At 40.2% G+C, this 25667-nt stretch overlaps 2 protein-coding genes and 1 long non-coding RNA gene across 6 annotated transcripts in view; 1 reads left to right on the top strand and 2 right to left on the bottom strand.

Annotated features, from left to right (window-relative positions):
• Nucleotides 1-20484, bottom strand: MYSM1 (Myb like, SWIRM and MPN domains 1). Of its 2 annotated transcripts, none has more exons than XM_074906111.1 (20): nt 20394-20484; nt 17636-17711; nt 17367-17437; nt 16266-16343; nt 16103-16129; nt 15479-15557; nt 14704-14802; nt 13314-14077; nt 12012-12142; nt 10720-10823; nt 9695-9772; nt 8514-8602; nt 8141-8195; nt 8006-8056; nt 7227-7301; nt 6751-6939; nt 6384-6516; nt 4296-4401; nt 4144-4201; nt 1-3256 (listed from the first exon to the last, which is right to left on the bottom strand). In XM_074906111.1, the coding sequence occupies exons 1-20, from the start codon at nt 20465-20467 to the stop codon at nt 3092-3094; spliced, it is 2502 nt and encodes an 833-aa protein (XP_074762212.1). In that variant the 5' UTR covers nt 20468-20484; the 3' UTR covers nt 1-3091. The 2 variants fall into 2 exon arrangements, with proteins under 2 accessions (XP_074762212.1, XP_074762213.1); XM_074906112.1 differs by having other exon boundaries at nt 4144-4198.
• A 61-nt stretch (nt 20485-20545) lies between these two features.
• LOC141960529 (uncharacterized) overlaps nt 20546-25667 on the top strand; it is a 176248-nt gene continuing 171126 nt past the window's right edge. For all 3 annotated transcript variants that reach the window (XR_012633664.1, XR_012633665.1, XR_012633663.1), the window contains exon 1: nt 20546-20603. This is a non-coding gene — a long non-coding RNA (uncharacterized LOC141960529). The remainder of the gene's footprint in view (nt 20604-25667) is intronic.
• On the bottom strand, nt 22205-24740 carry LOC141961267 (CARD- and ANK-domain containing inflammasome adapter protein-like). Its single transcript, XM_074908065.1, is given in 3 exon segments — nt 22205-24247; nt 24249-24305; nt 24307-24740. Coding segments are annotated over 3 exon segments (2268 nt in total). The 5' UTR covers nt 24721-24740; the 3' UTR covers nt 22205-22450.

Below are 25667 nucleotides of genomic sequence, written 5' to 3'. Positions count from 1 at the left end.
TACGGCACGTACGATCTTTATTAGTAGACTCCTCTATACCATCAGTCAGGAATATCAAAGCAGCAAGCAAAAGGAAAAAAAATTACTTAATAGCAATGGCAACAGCGTGAACTTTTTTTTGTTTGGTTGGTTTTGGGTTTGGATTGTTTTTTTATTTCTTTGTTTTCCTCAACAGAATTGTTCTTGGAAAGTTACTTATTTAAAAAAACCCATGGGCAGTCCCCTCCCCTGGACCCCGAGGCACACATCCCTGTGAAGAAGCAGAGCTGATAACTGCGACAGCATAACGTGGCTAAGCCAACTAATGCCTACAAAGGGTATTTGCCATAAGTTACAGTTCAGGGGTTTGGGGGTTTTTTCTTTGTTCATTTTTTTAAACTGTCGACTCTTCCAGTTTAAATTGTATAATTCTACTTGCTACTCAACCATTTCCCACCTCCTGAGCAACCACTTGGTAAGGCCTAACAGCTGGTCTTACAGAAAGAAATAGCATATTAGTCCACAATAGGTACACGAAAACTAAGCTGGCATAAAAAGAATTGCTGGAAGGAGGAGGAAAAAAAAAAAAGAAGCTTTCGAATAAAAATATTTAATGCCTTATATGTGCTTGGTAGCAGAACGAGTAGTATTAGTAAAACAGATTTTTATTGTAGAAGCATGCAACTTCCCAACTCATATTATTAGCCACACAAATTATGAAAAGTAGGTTAGTTATTTTCTCACCACAGCTCCTGCCAACAAAATATTACTTAGCATCACAAAGGTGGTATTTCCAATTCAGATACAGTATCGTGCAATAATACTGGATTAGGATGGTACTAGCAGTTGTATTCCCTCCCACAGCACCCTGCTAACCAACTCTGAGAACATCTGGAGGCTTTGCTCATATCAAAGGCTCAATACTGCACCGTCTCCTCTTTTCAAGAGACAAACTGCTTCAAAAATGTTTTACTCAAGACTTTTCTAATGTAACATCACTGTTAAATCCAATTAATACAACTGTATTGCTTTAACTCATTTTAATCGTTAAACAGAGAAGCAGCCAAGGACGTTGTTACCACTACTCGGGTGATGCTGACACTCACCCTTGAATGGCTGGAAATAGACTCTATGTGGACCACAAACATGATCTACTTCACAGTGCTGTTACACAAGAGGCTCAAAATTCTCTTCCTACAAATCAGAACTAATTACAGCTTTTAGTACATACACTGATATTGTGTGGGTTTTCTAGAGAGTAACCTATGAGCAGAATACCTTACAATGCAGAGCACTCCACAAGTAAGTGGGGAGGGAATGCTTTCTCATCAGAGCATAGTTTAAACTAGAAATACAGCCAGCCATGCAATATTTTTAATTAGGAAGTCCCAAAGATGACATTTTAGAATATATGCAGACTGAGTCAACATGCCTTATACAGCTGGATACACCAAGTTTGTAAATTACACATAGTGGGATCTAAAGCTGCGCACCAGCAGATCTGAACAGAGGAGAGAGGGTAGAACATTCACCAGTATTTTTAAGTCCATAGTTCTTGCATCTGCACTGGGAGAGTCACCGAGTATTCACGTTTTCATACGATCAGGTTCTGCACCTTTCGCTTAGTAACAGAAAGAGACAAATGTTTTATGAGGCATGATTAAAAAAACCTGATGTTAACTCTGTAAAGGAGTTCCCTCCTTGGGATGCACCTCTACAATTTTAAAGCTTTTCAAACTCTTTATACAAATGAAAAGCCAAAGTTAAAAATGTAAACATAGAAAATCTTAAAATTCCATTTATGTTACGTAGAACTAGATATATACACAAATATTTTTTTTTAAAATAAGAACTGAGTTCATTGTCACCCCTCTAGATATAAACTCAAGGTTTTGCTTGCTTCATGTTTTCAAATATATTTTAGATCTCTTTGCGAAACTTTGCCCAAGATAAATCTGTGTAAATAGTAATAACTGTACACAAAGTTGTTTTCTTATGATTTAGAAAGCAAATTTAAAGCACATTTTTTCTATAAAGATTCACAGTGATATAGCTCAAGAAACATTTCCAAGTTGCAATCCAGAAACTTCTCAATCATGATCAATCTGTCTATATCTGAATATATACTTGTATGAAGTTATAACTGAAGAACTGATACAAAACACTATGTTTTCTTACTGAACTGCTCATTATAGAGAAGACTCTGAATATAAAAGTTGGTGGGTTTTTTTTCTTTAAAGAGACAAATACTTTTCTGCTTGTTGCACTCCGTTTGCTGTCAATCAAGAGCTCTTGTTTCCACAGGAAACAGTGGCAATTAGAAGCAGACAATGATCTGGCAGAACAACATAGTATCTCCCCACAGAATGGAAGACCAGAAAGACTGCAACCTGTAATAAGACAGGAGTTATCATTTCCACTGGAAACAAGCACAACCACTACTGAGAAGTCATGAAAACTTGCCAGCTTTTCCTCCCCAGTATAAAAGCAAGATCGCAAAGAATGTGCCAAAAAACTACTTCATCATAGGGATCAATTGGGGGCGGGGGGGGGGCGGGAAATAATCAGATCATGTGTTAAATTACAACTGACTAAAACTTCAGACCAGATACCAGGAAAGTTTGAAATCAGTGAGCTACAAAATTTTCATTGCAGTTAAGTTTTGCTTTGTGAATTCCTTCAAACTTACAATCTCTAAAGTATTAAGGAAAAAATTCATTCCAAGTTAGATGTGTACCTGTAGATAAATAATAAGAGAAAATTCCCAAACTGAAAGACTTGAGAAAGGACAAACCATCCTTGAAGACTGAAGCACACTATTCTTGCCAGGTTGTCCTCCTTCCCAACTGGCAGGCTGTTGGTCAATCAGCTAACTCTGTGGCACTCGTTTTTTACTAAATGTTAGCATTAAGTGTTCCTCATGTAGTCAGGTCACACTCATCAGGAGTTTTTCAAAGTATGTTTAAACCGTAACAGTAAGATGACACCGGATTCTGTAACAGTTACTATTAAAATGGGTAATAAACCTGAAAGAATAGACATAATGGGGAGGAAGAGAAGAAAATGAAAGAAATAAACCCAAAGTTCTGTAAATTTTGTTTAGTTAAAGCCGTCACATTGGCAATTCATTTGCACATTCATTCTCCTTTTCTTCGGCATTACTCTTTTTCTCACTCTTGTACGTGGAAAGGAATAAGTTTTCTATCTGAGTCAAGAACTCTTCAGCAATGAAGCAGTTTGTTACTTTGCCCAAAGTCTTCCTCATGCACTCCAAAAGCTAGTCAAAAGAAAAAGAGATTTTTTTTCTAAATTGTCATTTCTGTTGAGTTTATTTTTTTCCCCCATCTACCTGATGAGTATTCCAAAGGGATTTTTATTTATTTATTTAGGATTAACACTACAGAAAGTGTTCAACTGCACAATATAAATTTCAGAAAGGAACAGTCACACAGGAACACATGGGTGATTTAAAACCAATTCTTTAAAACCAATTAAACCAACCGCTAAAGTCAAGAGTATTCTACCAACTCAATTTTAGATTGAAGCTGTTCATAAGCAAAGTCATGTTGAGAGAAAAAAAAAAAAAAAAATCAGATGTGGGTAATCACTGCGTACATGTTTTCTCTTTATGCCTTTTGCTTTGGGCACATTTTCTGTCTTGTTCGTGCAATTAATGTTACAGCTGTAGTTATTTAGAACTTCAGAGCAATGACTACTCTGACTGGAAAATTAAAGTTCTCACTTATGCGTGACAAACATGGCACAGCACTATTTTAGAGATGGAACAAAGGATTAGGAAGTGCAAATCTGCTCTTGAAACACATGCAGCTCTCGACACTGAAAGCTGAAAGATGCAATTCATTCACCATTCATTCTGCTCCAAACTGAGGTTAAAACCTGGGGTCTGCAGGTAACTCTCATCCCCAACTCTCACAAATGAGTATCCTTATTTACTTAGAATCCTTATTTACTTACAAACGCAATCCAAAATTGTCTTTGTAAGTAAATAAGCTGCACCACAAAGCTCATTTACTGTGATAAGTTTACATCTCTGATATGTAAAAATGTAAGTTCAGGTGACTTCTGATGATACGAAACAGATTTGTATTTAAAAAGCATTTAAAATTAAAAAAGCTAAAAGAAAAAAAAAACCAAACCACTTACTTTCTGCAAACAAGTCAGGTCAGAATCTCTATGAAAAATTTTATCCATGGGGACACTGCTGTTGAGAGAAAAACAAATAGCAGTGCTGTAGAAAGCAGACACACATCTTTATTGAAACATCAGTTATTTTTTATAGTAAAGCAGACACATACCTATGGCAGAATCTGTATTTTTCAATTATCCATCTTGTTTTTTCAAATATTAACTCCCACTGAGGTTCCTCCAACATCTGCTGTACTTCAAATTTGTAGGGCAGGCCTGTAATCAGTGGAACATCATTATTCAGTGTTCCTAGTACACTCAACTTTTTTCTTCTTCTTTTTTAGCTTCAGGTGCAATCTCTTCCTTCCCCATAACTGTTCATAATTTATTACTGATTGCTGGAGCTTGCAGTCCTGTTCCTTGCCAACATTAAGGAGGTTAAAGTCAAAGTTGGATTCCAAATTTAATTTTGGCGGGAGTAGGGAGCAAACCTGTTCTCCTGCCTGTCCTCGACAATTCCTCATGCTGATAGGAAGCATACAAAAATCTACAACATAGCAGAAAAATGGCAAAGTGAATTGAGTTGCTATAACCTAGTACCACTTTTGTAGTCTCTCTAAGATCAATGGGGTTATTTAGTGAATAAAAAATGTTTTGTTTATTAGGTATGAACTGGCTGACTATTGTTCTGGATTTCAGAGGAATTTTGCTCCCAAAGGAAGAAATTCTAGTTTACTGCAGGTAGGGTTAGGGAATTTAGAAAGTATTCTAAAGGAACACCAGAAAATTATTTGCAGAACAGAATTCACTTACCAAAAATCAGAAAGTCATAAAAAAAAAAAAAAATCACCTTTCCAGGATGATAAGAATTTAATGAGATGAAAGACGTGCCTTCCAGCTAGACCTCAGAGTAAGTGAAAAGCAATAAACACTATTTGCTATTTAAACACATCTTGAGTGTGAGAAGTGTTCAAGGCAGAACACATTTCCAAGAGTAAGAATTGAGCTATAGAAGTATTTATGGCTCACAGAAAATAGTAATTTTTCTTCATTTGCACAGTACTGTAGTGCTGCCGCGGTATAACTTTTCCACAGAAGAAAATAGGAGGAAATATAGGAGATACCATTTTATAAAAAGTTGATTTCGGGAGCCCTCTCAGAAAGAAGATGGATGTGACCAAAAAATACGTCTATTTCTAAAGGCAGATGAAGTTTCTAAGTATTTTAAAGCGCACACCCCAAGCGTGGGATGCATGGGAAATGAGGATAAAATGACAGTACTATCAGTTTGGTAAACAGGAATCACTGCACAGATGTGGCCGCCACTTCACTTCCCCCAGGACGGTGAAGCAAGTCTCCCAGCAGATGGTCTCCCCCTGCTTACTTCCACAGGAAAAAACAGAGGGGGAACTGCCAGCTCCCACGGCCTCTGCTACTGCCTGGCCAAGAAAACGGGAAACCTTGGAGTCTGGGTGCAAAAATCAGGACTTAAACAGGGGAAGGGAGGAGGAGAGGGAAGAGGCAGCTACCATAACCATACGCTGTTATCATGGGAATTCTCTAATTAATGCCAGGGAACGAGCAGAAGATGTGATCATCGCCTGAAATACCACACGTTTTATAGGATCTGTTCTTAACTGTTCAAGAAAGGAAAACATCCCGTTTTCATGAAATGCCGATGACATTTTTAATCAAGAATTTGTTCTCTTAGGTTGGGATTCACGCCAGCACAGCGTTTCATCTTTCATAGCTGCTGTTTTCCTGGACAGCTGGCAAGTTTGATCCTTCGACCTTCTGAATGCCAAGTTACTCAAATCAGGATTTTTGGCCACTGTAGCGGCCGATACTTTGCTATTATACTTCTGTCTTCTCGATCAGCGAATCTGTTCAGAATTTTATAACACAGCAAAGTATAAGTAATACATGTGAAGCAGTTTCTCAGCTGTTCGTGTGGATGCTGTATGTAAATATCAGTGACCCTTGTCCCAACCCTTTAATTTCTTTCACAGACTGTTCTTCTGTATTAGTATTTCCCACAATCTTCTATCTGGTTAGACCTGTATGTTCTTGTCACGACAGCACCAACTACTTGCAGGGTTACTCTTGAAGTGAAATTCTTGGGTTTGTACAGCACAAGTTACTGACATAAAAATATAAATATCTATTTCTTGAGTTCCAAGAACAGACAACATTTTTCCCCTTAGTGTCCACAAAAGGAAAAGAAAAATTCAGACAATGAATAAAATACCAGTACTTACGGTAGGAACCATCCGCACTGATCTCGTCACTAATTACTAGACAAGTAATTTGAGAATATGGAAGAGGATTATTCCGGTTATAAGGACTTATAATCATTCCAATGAACATGGCACCACCCCTGGAGAAATAACTCTAAAAAAAACGAAGACACACACATAAAAAATCCACATACAAGAAATATAACCTTTTTCAGAACAGCATTCTGAAATTAAAAAAAAACCAACCAGATTTTATGTTAATTTATGAACTGATTTGAAGATGTATTAGAGCAGTAATGTGTTATATCACCGTAAATGCCAGGAAGGCTTTAGGGTTGTTTGGGTTTTTTGCTGTTTATTTATTTTTAACGTACAGAGCAGCGAGTACCTGGTATTTTGCTTGAGTGTCAATGTCTCGGATGGAGGGGTTGGGGTCGAAGGCCGGGTGGGAATGGTACCACCCGATAACCCGGTACCCCCTGGCAGCCAGCGTTTCCGAGGCCTGTGTCTGAGATACAGGATCCATCTCACACTGCAGCCCTGTGCTGAGGCTGTTGCACGGCTCCGCAGCACAAACCTGTTAAAAAAGTCTCCAGATGGATAAATGCAAGAAATCTCCATCAGTTAAATAAAATCTAAAGAATTTTAAGAGTCATGTACTAGATCTTCCTTACAATGGGAGTTGACAGGCCAACACTTGCACATAAGCATAACTCTAATGTTTCAAGACTACAGTAATGAACTTCAACTTAAATATATTTAAGTAGTTGCCCTTCAGAAATAACATTTAAATATGTTCAAATTACATGTATTATCATAACAGTTCTAATGTTTTAGAGAAAATGTAAAAAGACAAACACTTACTTCTACAATTTTATCAGCTTCAGAGTATCTTCCACCTAGCAGCCCTATAACTTCTGCCATAGACACATGAGAGTGCTAAAATGATATTAAACAATTATTAAAGTTCCAGTTGTATAATTTCTCCTCGCTTTGATCTGCACATGACAGACTCGTAGCTGTGAAGCCAGTAACTCCTCAATGACATTTAGAAAGAAAACTCAGGACAGCTGCAGATTCTCAAATACCCAGTGTTTCAATTTAAAGCAAACAGAAGAGATTACGTTTGCTAATTATACACCCGCAGGTATATAGTGTGTTTGTGCAACACTTCATGCATGAAGCCTGTGCAGTGCTGAACAACTGCACCAATTTTGGTACAACCTGTTGTTATTAGAAAAACCCCACACATTGCTTTATAAACGCAAAAAATCAATTCCCAGACTAGTAGAAAATGAACCCCTAAGATTTCAAAATGCCATTCTGTTCATGAAAGTAGCCTTAGGGAAGTTATATTTAGCATGTGACAAAGACTACTAAGTAGTAACACTCTTATTAGTGTACAACCATTTACCTTCTAGAAAAACTAAGCTCAATATAAAAAAAAAAATCCTCTTTATGGGCTTTATTTAAGATTAGAGTCTCACTTCTAGGTTAACTTCTTTCCATTTAGACCTAAGTACTGTATTTCTCAATCTTACGTTGCCCATTAAAAAAAACCAAACCAAAACAACAAAAAAACCCCTCTAAAACCACACAACATGCACATCATAGCTTTTTGAAAAATAAAACTTAATCCTCACCAAATCCATTATTAGAAGTGCTTCAGAAGACACTTTCACCTGAAAAGGTTCCTGAAATGATAAACATAATAATGAGTATAAGAAACATAATGTAAGTAATAAAGCATTCCTGATTATTCACTCATAGGTACATACCTGTTTTTCTTCAGTGAATAAACAGCATGGTATCAGCTGAAAGGGATCAAAGGAACTATAAAATGAAAGAAAATTTCTCTAAAGATGTAGGACAGTCAGGAAACTTTTCAAGTTTCCCCTCTGTCTCCTTGGCAGAGGAGGTATAACCTTGTTTTCTTTACTGGATTTTCTCATCCCACACTGGGATGACTTCCACCAAATACAGAAACTTCACTACCCCACTCGTGAACTGCAACACGAAACATCTGAAATACATATATGTTATTCCAGACCGTAGCACACAAATGATTTGCAGTGTTCCAGCCTGACACTACGCAAGACATTTGTTTCGTTTCTAGATCTATGCTTGAACACGATGTACGTCAAATAATACCTTTTTATTTGTCTTGAACCTTTAGAAGATTTTGCAGGTTTCAGTTTTTCTTCCTCTCTTCTTCTTGCTAACTCTTCAGCAGAGAGATGCTAAAAAAATTGTAAAAAATTAAATGACTTAATGTCTTAAGTGCTCTTTTAGTAGCGATTCTAAACCCAGCCCAGAATAAATTGTTGACATGAGCGTCCTCCAGACATACTAAATTTGTGCATGTTACAGGACTACTCAAGATAGAGGGCAACAGCCGTAGCAGAATCAAGCAGTGTGAAAGCAATGACAATCAGATCTGGTGCACAAGATGCCTGATGAGGGGATTCTTATATTCCCCAAGTCAATCAAATTCAGCAGAATCACAGCCCATATCACAAACCATGCGTAAATGGGAGAACTACGGAGAAAATCTGCCATTACAGTCTGTGGCCAGATTTTATCGTGACACCCCTTTAGGGATGAGCGTTTCCAAAATTTATTTCCATCCAAATATGTGTTTTGCAGAAAGTGTTGGAATTATTAACCACAGTTACTCAAAAATTATAACTTTATGAAGTAACTGTTACAGATGCTTATTACTGAAGGCTGCAAATTTAAGTGGCTTTCTGTACAAGAAAAATAGGATGTTTACAGTTCTTTTTGTATATTTTGAAACTGTAGGAATGGACAAGTAGGTGTTTTCTTTCCAAGTCTTCTATAAAATATTTAAACTTGTATGACTTTTTCTAAGCACTGCATAAACCACAGTATTTCTGGGGATATTGCTGGGAGTGAAATTAATGTTAGGAACTTTTATCCCCTGCATTATAAGCACAAAGAAACCATATAGGACTGGAAAAAATAACATTTACATCTTATTCTCCTACCCCCTACTGTCAGCTTTAGTAAGGGAGTTAACTGAAAACAAAGGGTGATGAAATCTCCTACAAGACAAGACAAAGAGCTTTATAGGCATGCAACAGCGTAGGGTGACTGGTGCCCACACCACTGTAAACACCCAAGTACAGTTGTATTTATCAGCAGCATAAAGATGTAACAGCTGCTACATTATTTTCAAATTATTGCTTCCACAAAGAGAGGTTAAGTACCCATTACACAACTGTTCCCCTTGTACACTTGATGCAACACCACCTGCTAGCAATTAGCAAGAATTAATTATTTAAGGAAACTTTAAAACACAGAAGGGTTACCTCAAACGTCTGTCCTTCCAAGTCCCTGGCATCACACCAGTTTCCCCAAGGGTCTCGCACTCGCCGCCGCCTTGTACGCTGCAACAAGCAGATCAACATGAGTCAGGGATCTTACTCCTGAAAAAGCTGCTCACTGCACTGAATCAGCCCAACAACATTGTCCTGAAGGTTCCTGACACATGGATGTTACTGACACTACAACACCTTTCCAGGAAAGAAAGAACACCCTGGAGTTGTGTAGAATTAAGTAGTTCACAATCTGTTATGAAATATCATCAGTGAGGTTTTTGGTTTTTAAGGCTGTAAAGCCTTAAAATCCGTTCCATGGATCATCAACATCACTGACAGCAACAGTGCATCCAGCTCTGAATTATAGCTCAGACATGCAAAAAGCTATAAACCCAGTATCTTTACATCTAGTGTATGCTACAGTTCTTCATATTTCAATTTTTTTTTTTTTTAGTGGGACTGATTTAGTTTTCTTCTCATCAACTGATTTATTTTGCTGTGAAGTGCTTAAAAAAATGCCACATTAAACGTAAATATGAAAATCTGGCAAGGCTTTGTAATTCACACAGTTTATAAATGAGTTACTACTGTACTTAACGGTGTACATAAGGCTCTCAGTAAGCCGTATCACATACCTACTACACTTAACAGTTAATATGCAAGCAACTTAATCACACACTACTGATACACTCTACTATTTTCTGGTGAATTCAGGCTAGTAAGTTATGGCGAGGTGGGAGGAAGGGGTTGGGGCTGCAGGGAAAAGAGTAAAACACAACTGTAGATAAGTACCCAGACATAAATCAACGGTGTAAGATAGCAGAAGTTAGGGCAGACCCCTGTCAGAGAGCAGAACTTGCGCTCAGACTGACACTCAAACTCCAGGGCCTTCCGACAAAACTGCCAACTGTACAAGAGGAGTTTCCTGAGACGCCCTGGCTGGAAAATGAAAATTGAAAAGATCTTCTCCACGCTGAATATTTTTTGCTGCCCCCACCTCCCTCACCAAAGCATACCATGGACTGCAAGCGCTGAGCCAGCTGGTAGGCTTCCACCGTGTCTTTGCCTTCTCGGGACCGTGTTTTGTCAGCGGGCTGGGGTCGGTTATAGACAGCCTGTTCTGCAGGGAAGAGACACACACGCAACTTCAATAAAGCATGAGGCCACTTCTTACTGGTACAGAGCCAAGAACGATACAGGTAAGTGAGAACCATAAATGCCAGAAATTAAAAAACAAGAAGAGCCACAGTGAAAAGACACGTCTCGATGGTCATACTATTGACAGATTCTATGGCCCTCTCCCACTACCACAGCATTTTTAAGACAGGGAAACTTAATTCCTTACTGTTAATTTATTTTTAATAACCTTTACTTCAGACAAAATGTATTTGCAGGGCATTCCTCCTCTCCTAAGTGACCGTCCTTCAGCTTTGGACCAAAATCAATCCAGAGAGATTAAACCAACAGTAATCTGTAAGTGTATGTATACTTTTAACATGTCACCTAATTCTAAATCTTTTAAAACCTAGCCCTGAGGATGAAGACATTGCTTTTTTGTTTAGGAAATAGTTATAATCCAGTATGGGAAAAGAAACAGGAACTTGAATTCTGTCTTATGTGGAGGGAGGGCAACATTTCAGATACAGCAGGTATCAGGAAAAAAACCTCCCAACACTGGCCACACAGAAAAGCACAAAACAAAAAAACCTCCCCACCAGCTGGTGTGCAGTAAACACGAGGGAGGAGGAAAAAAAAAAAAAAAAAGAAAAAAGAAAAAAGAAAAGGTCTTGTGTAAAACCCAGAATTGATAATCTTGTAAGCAGCTTACAAACTACTCTAGAATTTCAAAGGTTGTGAGAGACAATCTGCTCTGAAGGTCCCTCCTAGCAAGGCTTAACGTGTACCCTTCTGTGGGAGCAGCACACCTGATGGCAAGTCCTTCAACATTCATACCAAACCAGGCCACAGGCATGTAGGTGGGAACATGACTATACTGAGCACAGTTCAAACGAAGAATCTCTTCCACAGAACTTAAATGTAACAACAATTACTACTTAGGCCATTAAGAGTACAGAGAAGTTGGAAGATTATCCACATGGATGCTTGATTCCGATTAAGCGCAGTCATCCATGCTTCAGTGAAGTGAACTTGCAATTTTTCTTTTAAAGACACACCTACTAACTTAATGTTTAGCCTCCACATGAAAACCTTCATTTAATAAGAAAAGCTGAGAGTCAACAACAGAGGTGTTCAGCATGTCCTGATTAGAATTTAAGTTCTGAATTGATTCCACTAAAAATATCTTTACCACAGCCAAAGTTAATCGCTCCTATTAACTCCAGGTAGGTGTGGATCCGTCCAATGCAGTTAACATCACCACAGTTCTTCAGGCCTGGACGTACTGAAGTCTTATTCAGGTATTTGGGTTTACACCTCTCCCTAAAATAAAGTACAGCACGTTGTCAGACAGTGAAACAAGTCACAGGAGGAGAAAGAATTGTGTGACTTAAGTTTTTTGCCTCCACGATGCACACACTGCACAACACTATGCAGGGCAATCATAGCAAAAATACTTATTTCACAAAACACAGTTTATTTTAGGGTTATTCATAGTTATGCAGTGTGAAACTTAGGTTCCATGCGTTAAAAAAACCCCCAACTCTTCAACACGACTGGTGCCAGGAAGCAATAAACTACTCAGAAGTACTACGATACTGTTAAACTGATAAAAGAATGTCTGCATTGGATTAGTCTAAATAGCTCACATAATCACGGGCTTCCCTGGTGGAGTAAATAGGCCTGTTATCACTCTCTATGCACTTATTCTTGCTTTTAAACTGATACTGAATGATTTCAGTTCACCACTTCTCTGGTATGGAATTTTAGAGCTTCTTTGCAACTAGAATAAACTGTTAATACACAAGACAACTGAATGAGAACAGTTAAACAATTACTACTCAACAGCAGACTAAGCAACACAACAAGCACACAAACCAAAACTGCTAACAGAAGAACTGTGTATTCAGCCTGAGACCACAAATCACTAAGGTTTCTTAAACTGATTCTTTGGAGACAAAATATAAAATATTCAAGTGTACAAGCACTACACCAAAATGATTCTTAATCGGAAGTATTTTTTTTGGTCAACATAATTTGCTCTAGCACAGACTATTTCTTCTAGCTGCCCTTCTGTAAAGGCAGTACTACAGACCTTACTACAGAATTAATTTGTTATTTTGAGGAACCATTTATTAAAACTGTATATGCATTCTTACGTATAAGGTGACAAAAACTGGAAGAAAATAATGTAACCAAAATGGATGCAGCCTGCACTGATACAGGACTCTCATTTTCAGAATGCTCCAAAGTATTTAATTGCTTAGCTTCCAGAATGACAGGAAAAAAAAAGGAAACAAATACCAAAAACTGGGAAGAGGCAGAAGAACCATTAATAATCAGTGCTGTTCACTGGTAATCTTTATAATGCTACCATAAAATTAATTTTACTCTTTTCAAAGCAAGCTATTAGTACTAAGTAGTGTTTTAACTACAACAAAGCAGGACATGAGTCATCTTAATCATTTCAGTAAAGGAAATTAATGCATCTTACCATTGGTCCAAAATATAATTCCTAATTTTCAAATAACGCTCAGGTGTTTTGGCCTGGCGCCCTTCAAAAAATTCAGGAATAGCTTGCTTTTCTTCTTCCAGAATGGTGCTTCTGTCAACCTCCACTTCTTGATCAGGTGGCTTAAGCTCCTCTGCTTCTTCCTGATGATCTTCATCCACTTGGCAGAGAGAAGGAAAAAGCAATGCGTTATCAGCCAGGTCTCTCTGTTCCTCAGGAAGCTCCCGATCAGTTCCTTGCCTCGTACCACGAGAGGTGACTACTCGGCCTTGTTCCGCTTTCTCAATGAAATTATTGTATTGCTGGTAATGTAAATTCACAGATTTATCACCGTTCAGGTGCTGAGAACATGTTGCTGCAACACCTGGAAATACTAATGCATCCACTGTATCTTGCTTGGTATGTTGAGGATCTTCTTTAGGTAAAGAAATTGCAGAACTGTGTCTGGCAGATGAAAACACACATTCCATTCCTTTTGTTTCTTCAACTGGACTTTTTGAAATAACAGGTAATCCAGATTTTCCAGTTTCTTGCTGGAAGGCAGGAGAAAGTAGCTCATCCATGTCATCAGTTATGTCTACTTCTTCATCATCTGACAGCTTTTCAATTTTCACTGCGTTCAGATTGGGGTCTGCACGTCCTCTCAAGTTTCCAGACGACCACGCTTCTACCTTTATCCCATCTTCAAGGGGAAGACTGCTACCGCACTGACTTCGTTCTTCTTTTTCAGAATCACCATTTTTTGCCTTGGGAGAATATAAAATACTTTTAGGAGGGAAAAACAAAACAATCTTCTCTGCCTCCCAAACAGTCAGAAGTATCTTACTTGAACAGCAGACATTCTGAAGTGTTTCTTCCTCATCTTACCCTTTTAATACATCTTAATCTGTGGCAATTGGCTTTTACGTAGCATTCTATGTATACCTCTAGCCCAAGTGTAAATTAGTATTTCTGTTTAAAAAAAAAAAACAAAACCAAAAAACAAAAACCAGACAGTAGTAATATCTTCTTAAATGCCCCTGAGATCTCAAATGAGGCTAAAACTAAAACTGTAACACAGAACTGAAGCAGCTGTATAGTGGAAACAAGTATTGTCAGACCAAGAACCAACTGTGTAAGAGACTACAATTCTACTATATTTATTGCTTAGTTATATCAGCAATAAAAGAACTGAAGTCATTCTAGGAATTTGAAATCAGGTCTGACTTCATGTTTCAATCTGCAAATAAGCATATTCCACTTGTCTGAATATGGGAACGAAGAGAGTATGTTAACAGCAGGACCCTGAAAAGACAGATTAAAATCAATTGACACGTACAACAGCATACTTGTCAAACAGTCTTCTTGCTAACTACAGAGATACTCTGTTTACCTTGTTCTTAAAGTACTGCCGAGCATAGCTCTTCACTTGTAGAACAGTACGACTTCCAATCAACTTGGCAATTTTTGTCCACCGGCGGCCAAACTTCACCTAGTACAACAAAGCACGCTTAAGTTACCCGAACTCAGACATTCCAGATGTTGACCTTCATGGGCCTAAAGAATTTAAAAACTCAAATGCACAAACAGTACAGCAAGCCTATGGCAAAGAACCTCACTACTCATATTCTACTGAGAAGAAAACTAACATGAAGTTATCGCTACCCTTAACCAGAGGATCCTCTTCACCCAGTTCAGGCACACTGTAAATGATGCTGCCTACTAACCTGAGGAATCCTACTGAAATGAGTTTGTACTTGGCAAAGCAAAACCTATTACATTCAGCAGTGTACCACCATATAATCTCTAAAGACCTTATAAGGGTAGTGAAAGAATTTCACTTTATTAGCTCATTTGCTTTAAGCACACACTAAAGTTCCTGTAGTTACCTACAGCATTATGACTGTACAATTCATAAAGCTGTATAGTTGAGATATTTTGTGATCTCAAATTGTCATCAGCCTCACATCAACAAAATCTGGTAAACAGACCCACTTGGGGGGATTAATCAATATAAATCTGATTCATCATTAAACTCTTAGTAGGTAACAATTATTTTTAACAGATTAGAAGTACAAAAGCAGAAGCAGATAAATATATTAATAAATATTATTGTTGTTATTTAAGATAACAATGACTTCTATTAAAAAAAATATAAACAAACTTACCAATCCTTGTTCAAACAGTTCTTTCTCTTCTGATGTCCACTTTAACGGGTAGCTAGCTGATTTTGTAGGTGATCGCACCCTAGAGAAATAGGAAACAGAAGTTAGTGCTTGCTTAAAAATATATATTCTCAAATCCCAGTAACTGAAGGCTACTTCTGACCAGAGGACTATTTCTCATCTTCTGTAAAACTCAAGTTTTAAACATGAGTGCGGCTGATAAGTAAAACATTGAGAATCTCGTCAGCTTCTCCATCACAAAGGAAAAGACAAGACAACATTCACCCGTAATTAATGGTACAGAATTGGTACAATTATGGTACAATTAATGGTACAGAAACGCACAGAAGTAACAAACAGAAAAGTTCAGGCAAGGAAGCCGACTAGAATTAATGAAGGTTTTTTTCATAAGGACCACTGTGCTACAGAACCCAAACTACTTTACTACAGGCCTATTATTACACACAATAATATTTCTTTGCATTTAAAGGTCTCTTAAATAATTTTGTACAGCCAAATAAAAAGAACTAAGGAACTGTAACTTTTTTTTTTTTTTACGCGTCCAGTAACTTAACAAAAATCAGATGCCACACTTCAAAATACACTTAATGATTAAAATGTACATACATGACTTTTCCAGTTTTCTTATGCGGGCTGCAAATAAAAAACAAAGTTAAAATAAAAGTTAATAATTGTGATGCTGTTGCCTATCTCAACAAATAACTTTATTTTGGAAGGACTTTTCATTTCTTCTCATCTAACTGAGAATTCTTCCCAGCACAGAGCTTACCTTTTCATAGATCTTTTCTCCACTTCCTTGTGATTGAGCCATATTTTTTCAGAAAGTGATTTATTAGACAAATAATATCTGAAATAGTCACTAAGTAAGTTTTTGAAGCATCAGAGATATTTGTACACATGATAATTCTGATAAACATATAAATTAGACTGATTCATAACTATTCAGCTGTAGAAGCAAATACTGCACTGCTTTCAAAACTGAAAATTTCACACACTCCTAGTTCAATGCCTAAGGAAGTGATATTTGACTTCTGAACCCTCATGCTCACTCTACTTGCAGCAAACTAGGTATGCTGTTTCTACAACAGCATTTTTCTTTTTTGACTTAGAAAACATACTAAAATAATTTTCATTATACTGATACCTTATCTATTTTCAAATTGAGCCTCAATAATTCTAACTAGGAAAACTTTAATTGCTTTATTTGCTTGTTCCTCTATTACTGCATATTACTACACTCAATTACAAAAAGAACATGAAAATAAATTAACCCATGATTACTACTGCTATAATGTACCTAGTCTAAGGTCAATTTATACCAGAAATGCTACTAGTGGCAAGACTATTTAAACCAACACTGCTTTAAAAAAAAAAAAAAGCATAAAAGCAGCAGCTGTTCCTTCCCGTTTTCATCCTGCATACTGGCAGAAGTATGAATGTAGCCAGACAAAACCAGACAGTAAACCAGCCCAAGTGAAGAACAATTCAGCAAAAAGAACTAGCTATTTTTAGCCAGATCAGCTGTTTGATCAGGTTCGGTATGAAGCCACACAAACAGCTGCATCAGCCCAGTGCTGGATGTGGCACTGAACAAGCAGCTGAAGTGGGGATGAATATTGCTATTTTTGGTGCCAATGCCAGCTTAAATAGGCAAGCTTTGGAGTAATTTTCTGAAGAATCAGAAACATCAGAGGAAGTTGCAGGTACCTAGCTGATTAATTCAGGGGTCCTCTCTGATTTCTGCAATCTACCTACAAGATGACAGTGCTTCAGTCACCTTCCTAAGAAAAGATTTATCCAGGTCCTTTGGAAACACGAAGTTTTCTGTTGTTCTGCAGGAAAACATACAAGCAAATCAGCGAAAGGATACTCTTCTTCCAGCAGCATTTTCTCAATGACAGCCCTGTTCTCTTCACTAATGCTGCTGTCCAACGTCCATGGCTGCAAACAATACATTTTAATATCTGAATTCTGTCACAGTGTTAGCTGAATATCAAGAATCAATATATATGTTTTAAAAAGTAATCAAAAAGCGTGGGTTAAAAACCTAAAAGAACACGTACACAGACAGAAGAGAATAGAGAAAACAGAAGTTCTGATAACCTTGTTAAAAGTACCTTTCATTTAAAACATACTTACGAGACTGTTATCAGTTCTCCAAGATGAATCAAGATAGTGATCCTGCAGCAAGCTTGAAGCTGCGTTCTCATGATCTCTGAAAAAGATTCCAGTGTTCAAAACAATGCAAACACACTCAAACAAAATGAATGCTGCCAGAGTTAAAATAATGGTGTGGTAAGTAACAGAAACATTAACGGAAGATGACTGAATTAGACACTAAAACTAAAAACATGTATTGTAGACTATTATATAATGTTTCTCCCTCATAATATACCATTAGACACAGCATAAATCCCCCTCAGTAAGTCATCTTTTTTAGCAATCTCAGTAGCAACTCCCCACCTATCTCACTGCAGACAGTATGAGATACTAGTGAAACCCCAAATAGCAAAAATCCTCATCTAGAATGACTGAAAGCACATGCAAAATACTCAGAAATGAAAGAAGTCAGGATTTTATGGACAAATAAATAACTTTTATTTTTAATATTAAAAGTGTCACTGAGTTGTACTATCTCCACTTAGCATTTCTACATCTTTCCCCCAACATGGAAAAAACACACTCTCATAAAGAAAAATCTGTTTTCCTCCTGAGGAAAGTGCATACTTACACAAGGTTTAACAGAATCCTGTCAAACTGGGTTGTTAGTGCTCCTACGGACTTTATCCAGATTATGATTGATCTTTTCTGTAAATAACTAATTATCAATTTCAGAAATCTATCACTGATTAACATAATCAATCAACTTTCTTCTATTTCAATGGAGCACAAAATCTCCTCAGTAATTCAAGTAATTACTTATTTTCAAAAAACTCTGCTTCTAGAACATTCGGATTCTAAAGACTAATTAGCCCTATATCCTCTGCAATGTACTAAATTAAATTCACCTACTATTCAGAACTGCTTTGTGCCAGCAGTTCAATTATCTCTGTATAGATAAGGATAAATCCCCATGTACAGCCAGAAAACAATACAACTCCTGCTTCTTTGAAGTATATCAAGAAATGGAGCAGATCAGTAGCCCCCTTTGCCCAGTATTCTGTCTCCAGCAGTGGCAGGTGCTACTCTAAGACAGCATGTGAGCCCAGCCACTATCTCTGGTACAATCCTCTCATACTCTCCCAGCATCTGCAACTGCTAGATTTGCAGTGTTACAGTTGCTGCTTGTTCACTTCACAGAATCACAGAATGGTTCGGGTTTGAAGGGACCTTAAAGATCATCCAGTTCACCACCCTGCCCCAGACAGGGCCACCTCCCACCAGCCCAGGTTGCCCAAAGCCCCGTCCAACCTGGCCTTGAACCCTGCCAGGGAGGGGGCAGCCACAGCTGCTCTGGGCAGCCTGTGCCAGGGCCTCACCCCCCTCACAGGGAAGAATTTCTGTCTTAGATCTGATCTAAATCTGCTCTCTTGCAGTTTAAAACTGTTACTCCTCATGCTAGCCCTACATTCCCTGATCCAGAGTCCCTCCCCCCTTTCCTGCAGCCCCTTTCAGCCCTGGGAGGCCGCTCTAAGGTCTCCCCAGAGCCTTCTCTTCTCCAGCTGAACCCCCCAACTCTCTCAGCCTGTCCTCACAGGGGGGGCTCCAGCCCCTCCAGCATCTTTGTGGCCTCCTCTGGATCTGCTCCAGCAGGTCCATGTCCTTCTGCTGTTGGTGGCCCCCAGAGCTGGACCCAGCCCTGCAGGGGGGTCTCACGAGAGCGGAGCAGAGGGGGAGAATTCCCCCCCCCTCGCCCTGTGCCCACCCTGCTCTGGGTGCAGCCCAGCACACGGGTGGCTCTCTGGGCTGCGAGTGCACATTGCTGGTTCATGCTGAGCTTCCTGTCAACCAACACCCCCAAGTCCTTCTCCGCAGGGCAGCTCTCAATCCACTCCTCAGCCAGCCTGGATTTGTCTTTGGGATTGCCCCGACCTACATGCAGGACCCTGAACTTGGCTTTGTCAAGCTTCATAAGGTTTGCCCAGACCCACCTCTCCAGCCTGTCCAGGACCCTCTGGATGGCACATCCCTTCCCTCCAACGTGTCACCTGCACCACACAGCTCACCGTCGTTGGTGAACTTGCTGAAGATGCACTCAATCCCGCTGTCCACATCGCCAACAAAGATGTTAAACAGCACCAGTCCCAACACCGACCCCTGAGGACACCACTCGTCACTGCTCTGCACTTGGACATCAAGCCATTGACCGCAACTCCCTGAGTGTGGCCATCCAGCCAATCCCTTATCCACCGTTTCAGCATCTGTTTACAGATGACTTGTACCTTTGAACTTGTTGAATCGGTTTTCTGACCCTCCCTATGTTCAGTTTTCTGCACCTATTCACCTCAGCACGTTCACTAACAGTTATGTAACACAGTATTCTGCCTATGTGTTTCAAAGGAGCCTCCCAGCAGTCTCAGCACCAGGCGGTTCGCGTCCTGCCGGATCCGATGACAGCAGCTCTGCATTCACCTCGCTTTGAGGATTCCACAGGCCCCGTTCGCAGTGCCCGGCCCGATGATGCGCGTCCCGCCGTGGGCCCTCAATGAGACTCCAAGGTCTCTCCCCTGAGGCACCCAGCGGCGGGAAGCAGCTGCAGCGCCGGGGGCCCCGGGGAGCGCGGCCCCACGGAGCAGCCCCCTCAGCAAGCGGCAGCGCGGGGACAGCACCGGGGGGGGGGGGGGGGATCGGCCGACGCTCCCCTCCTCACGCAAACCCTCACGCTGCGGGGCGTGGGCGCAGAGACGCGCTCCCCGGAGCGGCAGAGCAACCAGCCCGCAGCACGGCCCTCACTCACCCCGCCGCCGCCTCTCCGGGCAGGGCTGCCGAGTCCCCTTCGATATCCACCTCCAGGTCCTCCGCCGCCGCCATGACACCGGCCGCGCGGGTCTCGCGAGAAAGGGCGGGAAGGCGCCGGGCACTGGGCATGCGCGCGGCGCGGCGCGTGCGCGGCGGCCCCGGGTGAAGCTGCGCCCTGAGGAGCGGCCGCGGCGGAGGCGGCGCTGGGGTAGGCGGGGCGCGCAGGGGGCAGCTGAGGGCGGGCCGGGCGCGCTGGGGAGCCTTCCAGGGAAGGAGCGGAGGGGAGAGGGGTGAACGGCTGGCAGGGAGCGGGGGCTGAGGGGCGGCAAACGGCGGCCTGCGGCAGGGGGAGGCTGGGGCCCGCCCAGGCCGCACGCCCCGGGGCCTCCGCCGGGCTGTGCCGCTCGCTGTGGGGCCGGAGTGCTGTGAGGGGGGAGCCGGCCCTCGGCGTGGAGGGAAGCCCGCCTGGCGATTCGCCTTTCCTTGAGGCTGCAGGGGCGGTGTGCGGGCAGCCCCGGGTCAACCCGGGCCTCTTGAAGGGTGTGTGATGTGCTGGCCGAAGAGGGACAGTGTTTCGGTGCATCGAGCCGCAGGCGTCGGTTTTGCTGGCCTCTGTCTGTGTACTTCCAAGCATTCGGTCATGTCTTTTCACTCGTCTAGATGACAGCATCAAGATATTGTGTGGGTCAAGTTAAAGGGCTGTAATACGGCTATAAAAATCACATTTTTATTCCTATACGTTCTTAAATCTGTGCTTCATTTCCCGAGAAGTATTTGGTCCTTCACGGTAATTGGGCTTCTAATCGTATAGTGGAGTGTGAAGAACTGTGGGAGTCGATTATCATTATATAGGAAATGACCACAGGGAACCATCTGACTCAATAACGTGTTTACATTTTAAGAGATGCCAGTACAAACATTTTGAACCAATAAACTCTGTTGCAGCTTTTTTATTCTGAGCCTTTCATCTTTGTGCTAACAGATTTGAAAGTGAAATTAATAAACGGCAGATATGATTGTTTTCATTATGTCTACTTAGAAATGCAAAATCTAGACAACGGTATAATGAAAGATAGAAAAATAACTGTAGAAGTTTAATCTAGAATATAATATGTATAATATATAAATGTCTGAAGAGGGTACAGCGCCATATTGAATGTCAGTGTAGCACGTAATAGTGTCCTGAAAACAACATCGTTGTGTCAACAAATTTTTGGGCACACAGTACTCCTCTGGTTGGTTTATGCCAAGCCTCCTGATAGGATTTATTACATTGGGTCTAGTAAATCTGGAGTAGAGTAACCCCACACTAGTCAATTTGCCAGGAGATGACCTCTGATCTCCAGCTAGCGCAGAGAGCAATACTGGAATCAGCATAAACCGAGCTGATGGTGTGTTACCCTCAGGACAGCCTGTGTTCTTCAGCTCTTTACTACCCTGCTTCTCCCCTTTGTTAAGTTACAGCTGCGGAGTGAGTTGGATCAGCTCACACATATAACCTAGAGCAGGCACGCGTGGCTGGGCTGAAGGGAGGGCAGAGCAATCTCTTTTGGCAGCACCCTGCAGTTAGGTCTGTCTAAATTAAACAAAACTGGTGTTATCTACTCCAACATCTCTCTGCTCTATATGCTTCAGGATACAGATGCCTGCTTATTCATAACAGATGGCTTTTTAAAAATGTGATTTTACCAAACAATGCTTAACAGAGCTATCCATAGAGGCTAATAGTCACAGATATATGAAAAGGGGTTTTTTATCTTTTTTTTTTTTTTTACAGTCTTGGTTTATAGTAGAGGAGGTCATACACAATGTGTTTAAAACTGGTGCTTTTTAAATAGGTTCCAAGTATGGGATTTGTGAGAGAAGCAGGAGACTAATCAATACTTAGAATTTTACCAGTGTCTTTAAGATCCTCTTTTTCCATCACCATCTTTGATTGCTAACTGAATTCTGCCAGCCCTAACATAATTCTCAGTCATACTGGACAACAGCATTATCCAAATTGCATTAAAAGAGGATTCTCCGTTTAAATTTATGAGGTTTTGCTTTACAACTTCATCTTGTTATTAACATTTTCTTTTTCAAAAGTGTTACAATTTGAGTCTGATTTTCTGTTTTATTAGATTCTGCTACTTGCAGTGGGGTCTTTTTGAGGTTATTAGCAGCTAGTAAATTTGCTTTTTCTCCTTGTGACCAGTTTACAAGGGAATTGACAGCATTAAAATGTCCAGCCTTGCATGCACAATGCAGTGGGGTATCCTTGCTGCTGTCTGAGGCGTTAATAGCTGCCCCGTGGCTCAGTAATAGATTTATCAAGTTGCTGTGTCCATGTTCTGCGGCGATATGCAGTGTGGTCTTTCTCCAAATGTTTCTATCATCAATATTTTTATTTTTCCTTGATGTGAGAAGAATTTTTACGATCTCTGTGTTTCCTTTGATGGCTGCATAGTGCATTGGAGTACATCCATCCATGTCCTTAGCTCCAGATCTTCCTTTCTTAGCTAACAAAACTTTGATGATACCGAGATGTCCTCTCACAGCTGCAGTGTGCAAGGGAGTCTTTTTCTCCTTGTCTTGTGCGCTGGGGTCAGCGTTAGCGTTCAGCAGAATCTCAGCCATTGTTTTGTCTCCCCTTTCAGCAGCAAAATGTAAAGGTGATTTTGACTGCTTATCCTTAACATTAACATCAGCTTTGTGGTGTAGCAGCTGTTGGGCAACATCAGCGTGACCTCTTTGACTTGCAATATGCAGGGGAGTAACCCACTCCTTAGTGACAGCATTAATTTTGGCCCCCGCATTAACTAAAAGGCCAACTAATGCTCCTTGATTATGAAGTGCAGCAACATGGAGAGGGGTTTCATCAGCTTGGTTCCTGAGGTTAATTCCCATCCCTTTGTGCAGAAGCAGATTTGTGAGGGAAGCGGCCCCGGCTTGAACTGCCAAATGCAAAGCTGTGTCGGAAGCAGGAGTCTTTATTCCCAAGTTTGCTCCCTTTTTGATTAGAACTTCTGCTGATTCAGCTTTGCCTGTGCCACATGCCAGGAGTAAAGGAGTGTACTGTATTTCATTGCAGGCGTTTATATCTGCACCTCTGTCAATTAAAGCTGCTACAATACCATGCAGATTTTTCTGTACAGCTCTAAAAAGAGCTGACTCCATTATGTCAGATGGCAAATCTTTAGAATATTCTAGCAATATTTTGAAGATGGAGGGGTGGTTGCTGTTGAAGGCTTTTTCGGCCATGTTGGAATCAACACTGGCTCCAGCTTCTAGCAGTACTTTTGCAGTATTTTCAGACCCCTGAGAAACAGCATAACTGAGAGCAGTCTGTCCTCTTTCATCCTTTCCCTCAGTGGAGGCCCCAGCCTTTAAAAGCATTTTTGCCAGACTGCTCTCATCTTTAAGAGCTGCCATGTGCAAAAAGTTATGCTTGTTCCTGTAGCTTCTCGTCTCTTCTTTCAGGATCATCTTCACTATGTGAACGTGGTTATTCTGTGCTGCCAAATGAAGGGGTGTCTTGCCTTCTGTGTCCAAACTGTACATGTAAGCACCGCATTGGAGAAGCACTTTCACTGCGTCACCATGGCCTTTCTCAGCAGCCCTGTGCAGTGGTGTTCTTCCTTTCCTGTCCTTCACATCTGTCTTTGCACCTTTGCTGATCAAATACTCCATTATCCTCAGATGTCCGTTAGCAGCTGCAACATGCAGCAGTGTCTCACTGGAAGAGTTTAGAGCATCGATATCATTATCTCTCCATGTTTTCTCTAACTCAGAAAGATAGCCTTTAGCAACTGCATCAAAGATGCCAACATCAGCACGATCTTTTCTCGGGTTTGCTGTCCTTGAAAGTTGAGGTTTTTTTTCCTTTCTTCTTAACAGTCCGTTCTCGCTTCTTTCTTCTAGGACTCTCTCTTTTTTTCCTGGTGCCATTTACTGCTATTTTCAAACCAAACCTTGTCTTTTTCCAGTAAATATCCTACCAGTTGTCTTCTAGCATCTCCAATGCTTTCATTTACTTCACTCACATATTTTCTTATCTTGCTGTAAAGTTTTGGCTCCACTTGCTTTAAACATGGGTAAAAAAAGAGCCTGCAGGCTCGTTCACCTTGAGAAATGATCAGGTCTAGAACTCGAGAATTCTTCTCTGTTCGTGTCCTGTAGAAACTCATGACTATCTTTTTTTCTGGGGTAAAAATACCATTGGCTATCAGCCAGTTCAGAAGATGGTCTGGGTCGTTTATGCCTTCTACTAGCTCTTCTTTTTTAGTCCGGAGGACTTCAATTGCATATGGATTTGTAAACAGGCTAGTTGAATGCATGATCATGTTGCTAATCAAAAAGTGAATTGAGCTATTGTTTGAAGTTAAATATGAAATAGCAAAGCAGGCTCACATCATTTCACACATTCTTTTCGTAGAACTGTGAACCAACAACTGTTGTAGTTCAGTGATAAATCTTTAAAGAATGAGAAAGAAATCAAAACTCCCTCACCTTTGGTTTTCTAATAGTTAGAAGTCCATTGATCTTTCTTCTCTGTTCTTCCGTAGCAACAAGTGAAGTTTAGTAACAAAACAAAAATCTGTGATATCTAAAGGTATTCCACTTGGAAGATTTCTTCCAGATTTTTCATGCATAATTAGAGAGGAAAAAATGCTTTTGTGAATCTGATATTTGAATAGAAGATACTTGTTTATTGAGTTTCTCTGTTCCTCTGGCCAAGCTGTTTTTTGTAGGTGCCTGAATGACCAGTCTATTAAATATGACAAAAGAAAACTCATGGCATAGTTACTGTTGCTGTGATGACGTACCTTGTAGGATCTCAAATGAAAGAGTACACATTGCCAGCTACGTAGGTGAAAGCCCTATAATGTAAATGAAATAAAAATATAAAGACCTAGATAAAAATAAACTGTATAAGCAGCTAGTTATAAAAAGTGATCCAGCCTTTCTAATATGAGTTATAACTTCAGTCCATGAGGTATATTTAACTTAAAGGCTATTTAGCTTGTCATTCCTGCTGTAACCTGGAGTCTGTCTGGAACTTAATTCTTTTACATGAGGTAGATCAAGGCGTGTGATTCAGGATGCAACATTTAAAGTATAATTAAATAGAGCTTCGAATCTGTGAATATGTATAGTCTTCAGTATGGGTGTAGGACCTTTGAATCTAGCTGTAATTAATTTAACTTATTGGTGTTAAAATTCTTTATGGAGAGAAGGAAATAAAATAATAATTATATATACATTTTGAAACCAATTGAGAGAGAACTTG

This window comes from Athene noctua, chromosome 5 (assembly GCF_965140245.1).
Source record: "Athene noctua chromosome 5, bAthNoc1.hap1.1, whole genome shotgun sequence".
Lineage (NCBI taxonomy): Eukaryota > Metazoa > Chordata > Aves > Strigiformes > Strigidae > Athene > Athene noctua.
Note: the sequence above shows the minus strand (reverse complement) of the source record. Positions and strands in the feature narration are given on the sequence as shown.

Coding starts and splice junctions, on each gene's coding strand:
- MYSM1 (XM_074906111.1), bottom strand. CDS start 20,467: ATGGCGGCGGCGGAGGACCTGGAGGTGGATATCGAAGGGGACTCGGCA. Junction 8,057..8,140: donor TATTCACTGAAGAAAAACAG/GTATGTACCTAT, acceptor TTATCATTTCAG/GAACCTTTTCAGGTGAAAGT. Junction 3,257..4,143: donor ACCTGACTTGTTTGCAGAAA/GTAAGTGGTTTG, acceptor TCTTTTGACTAG/CTTTTGGAGTGCATGAGGAA.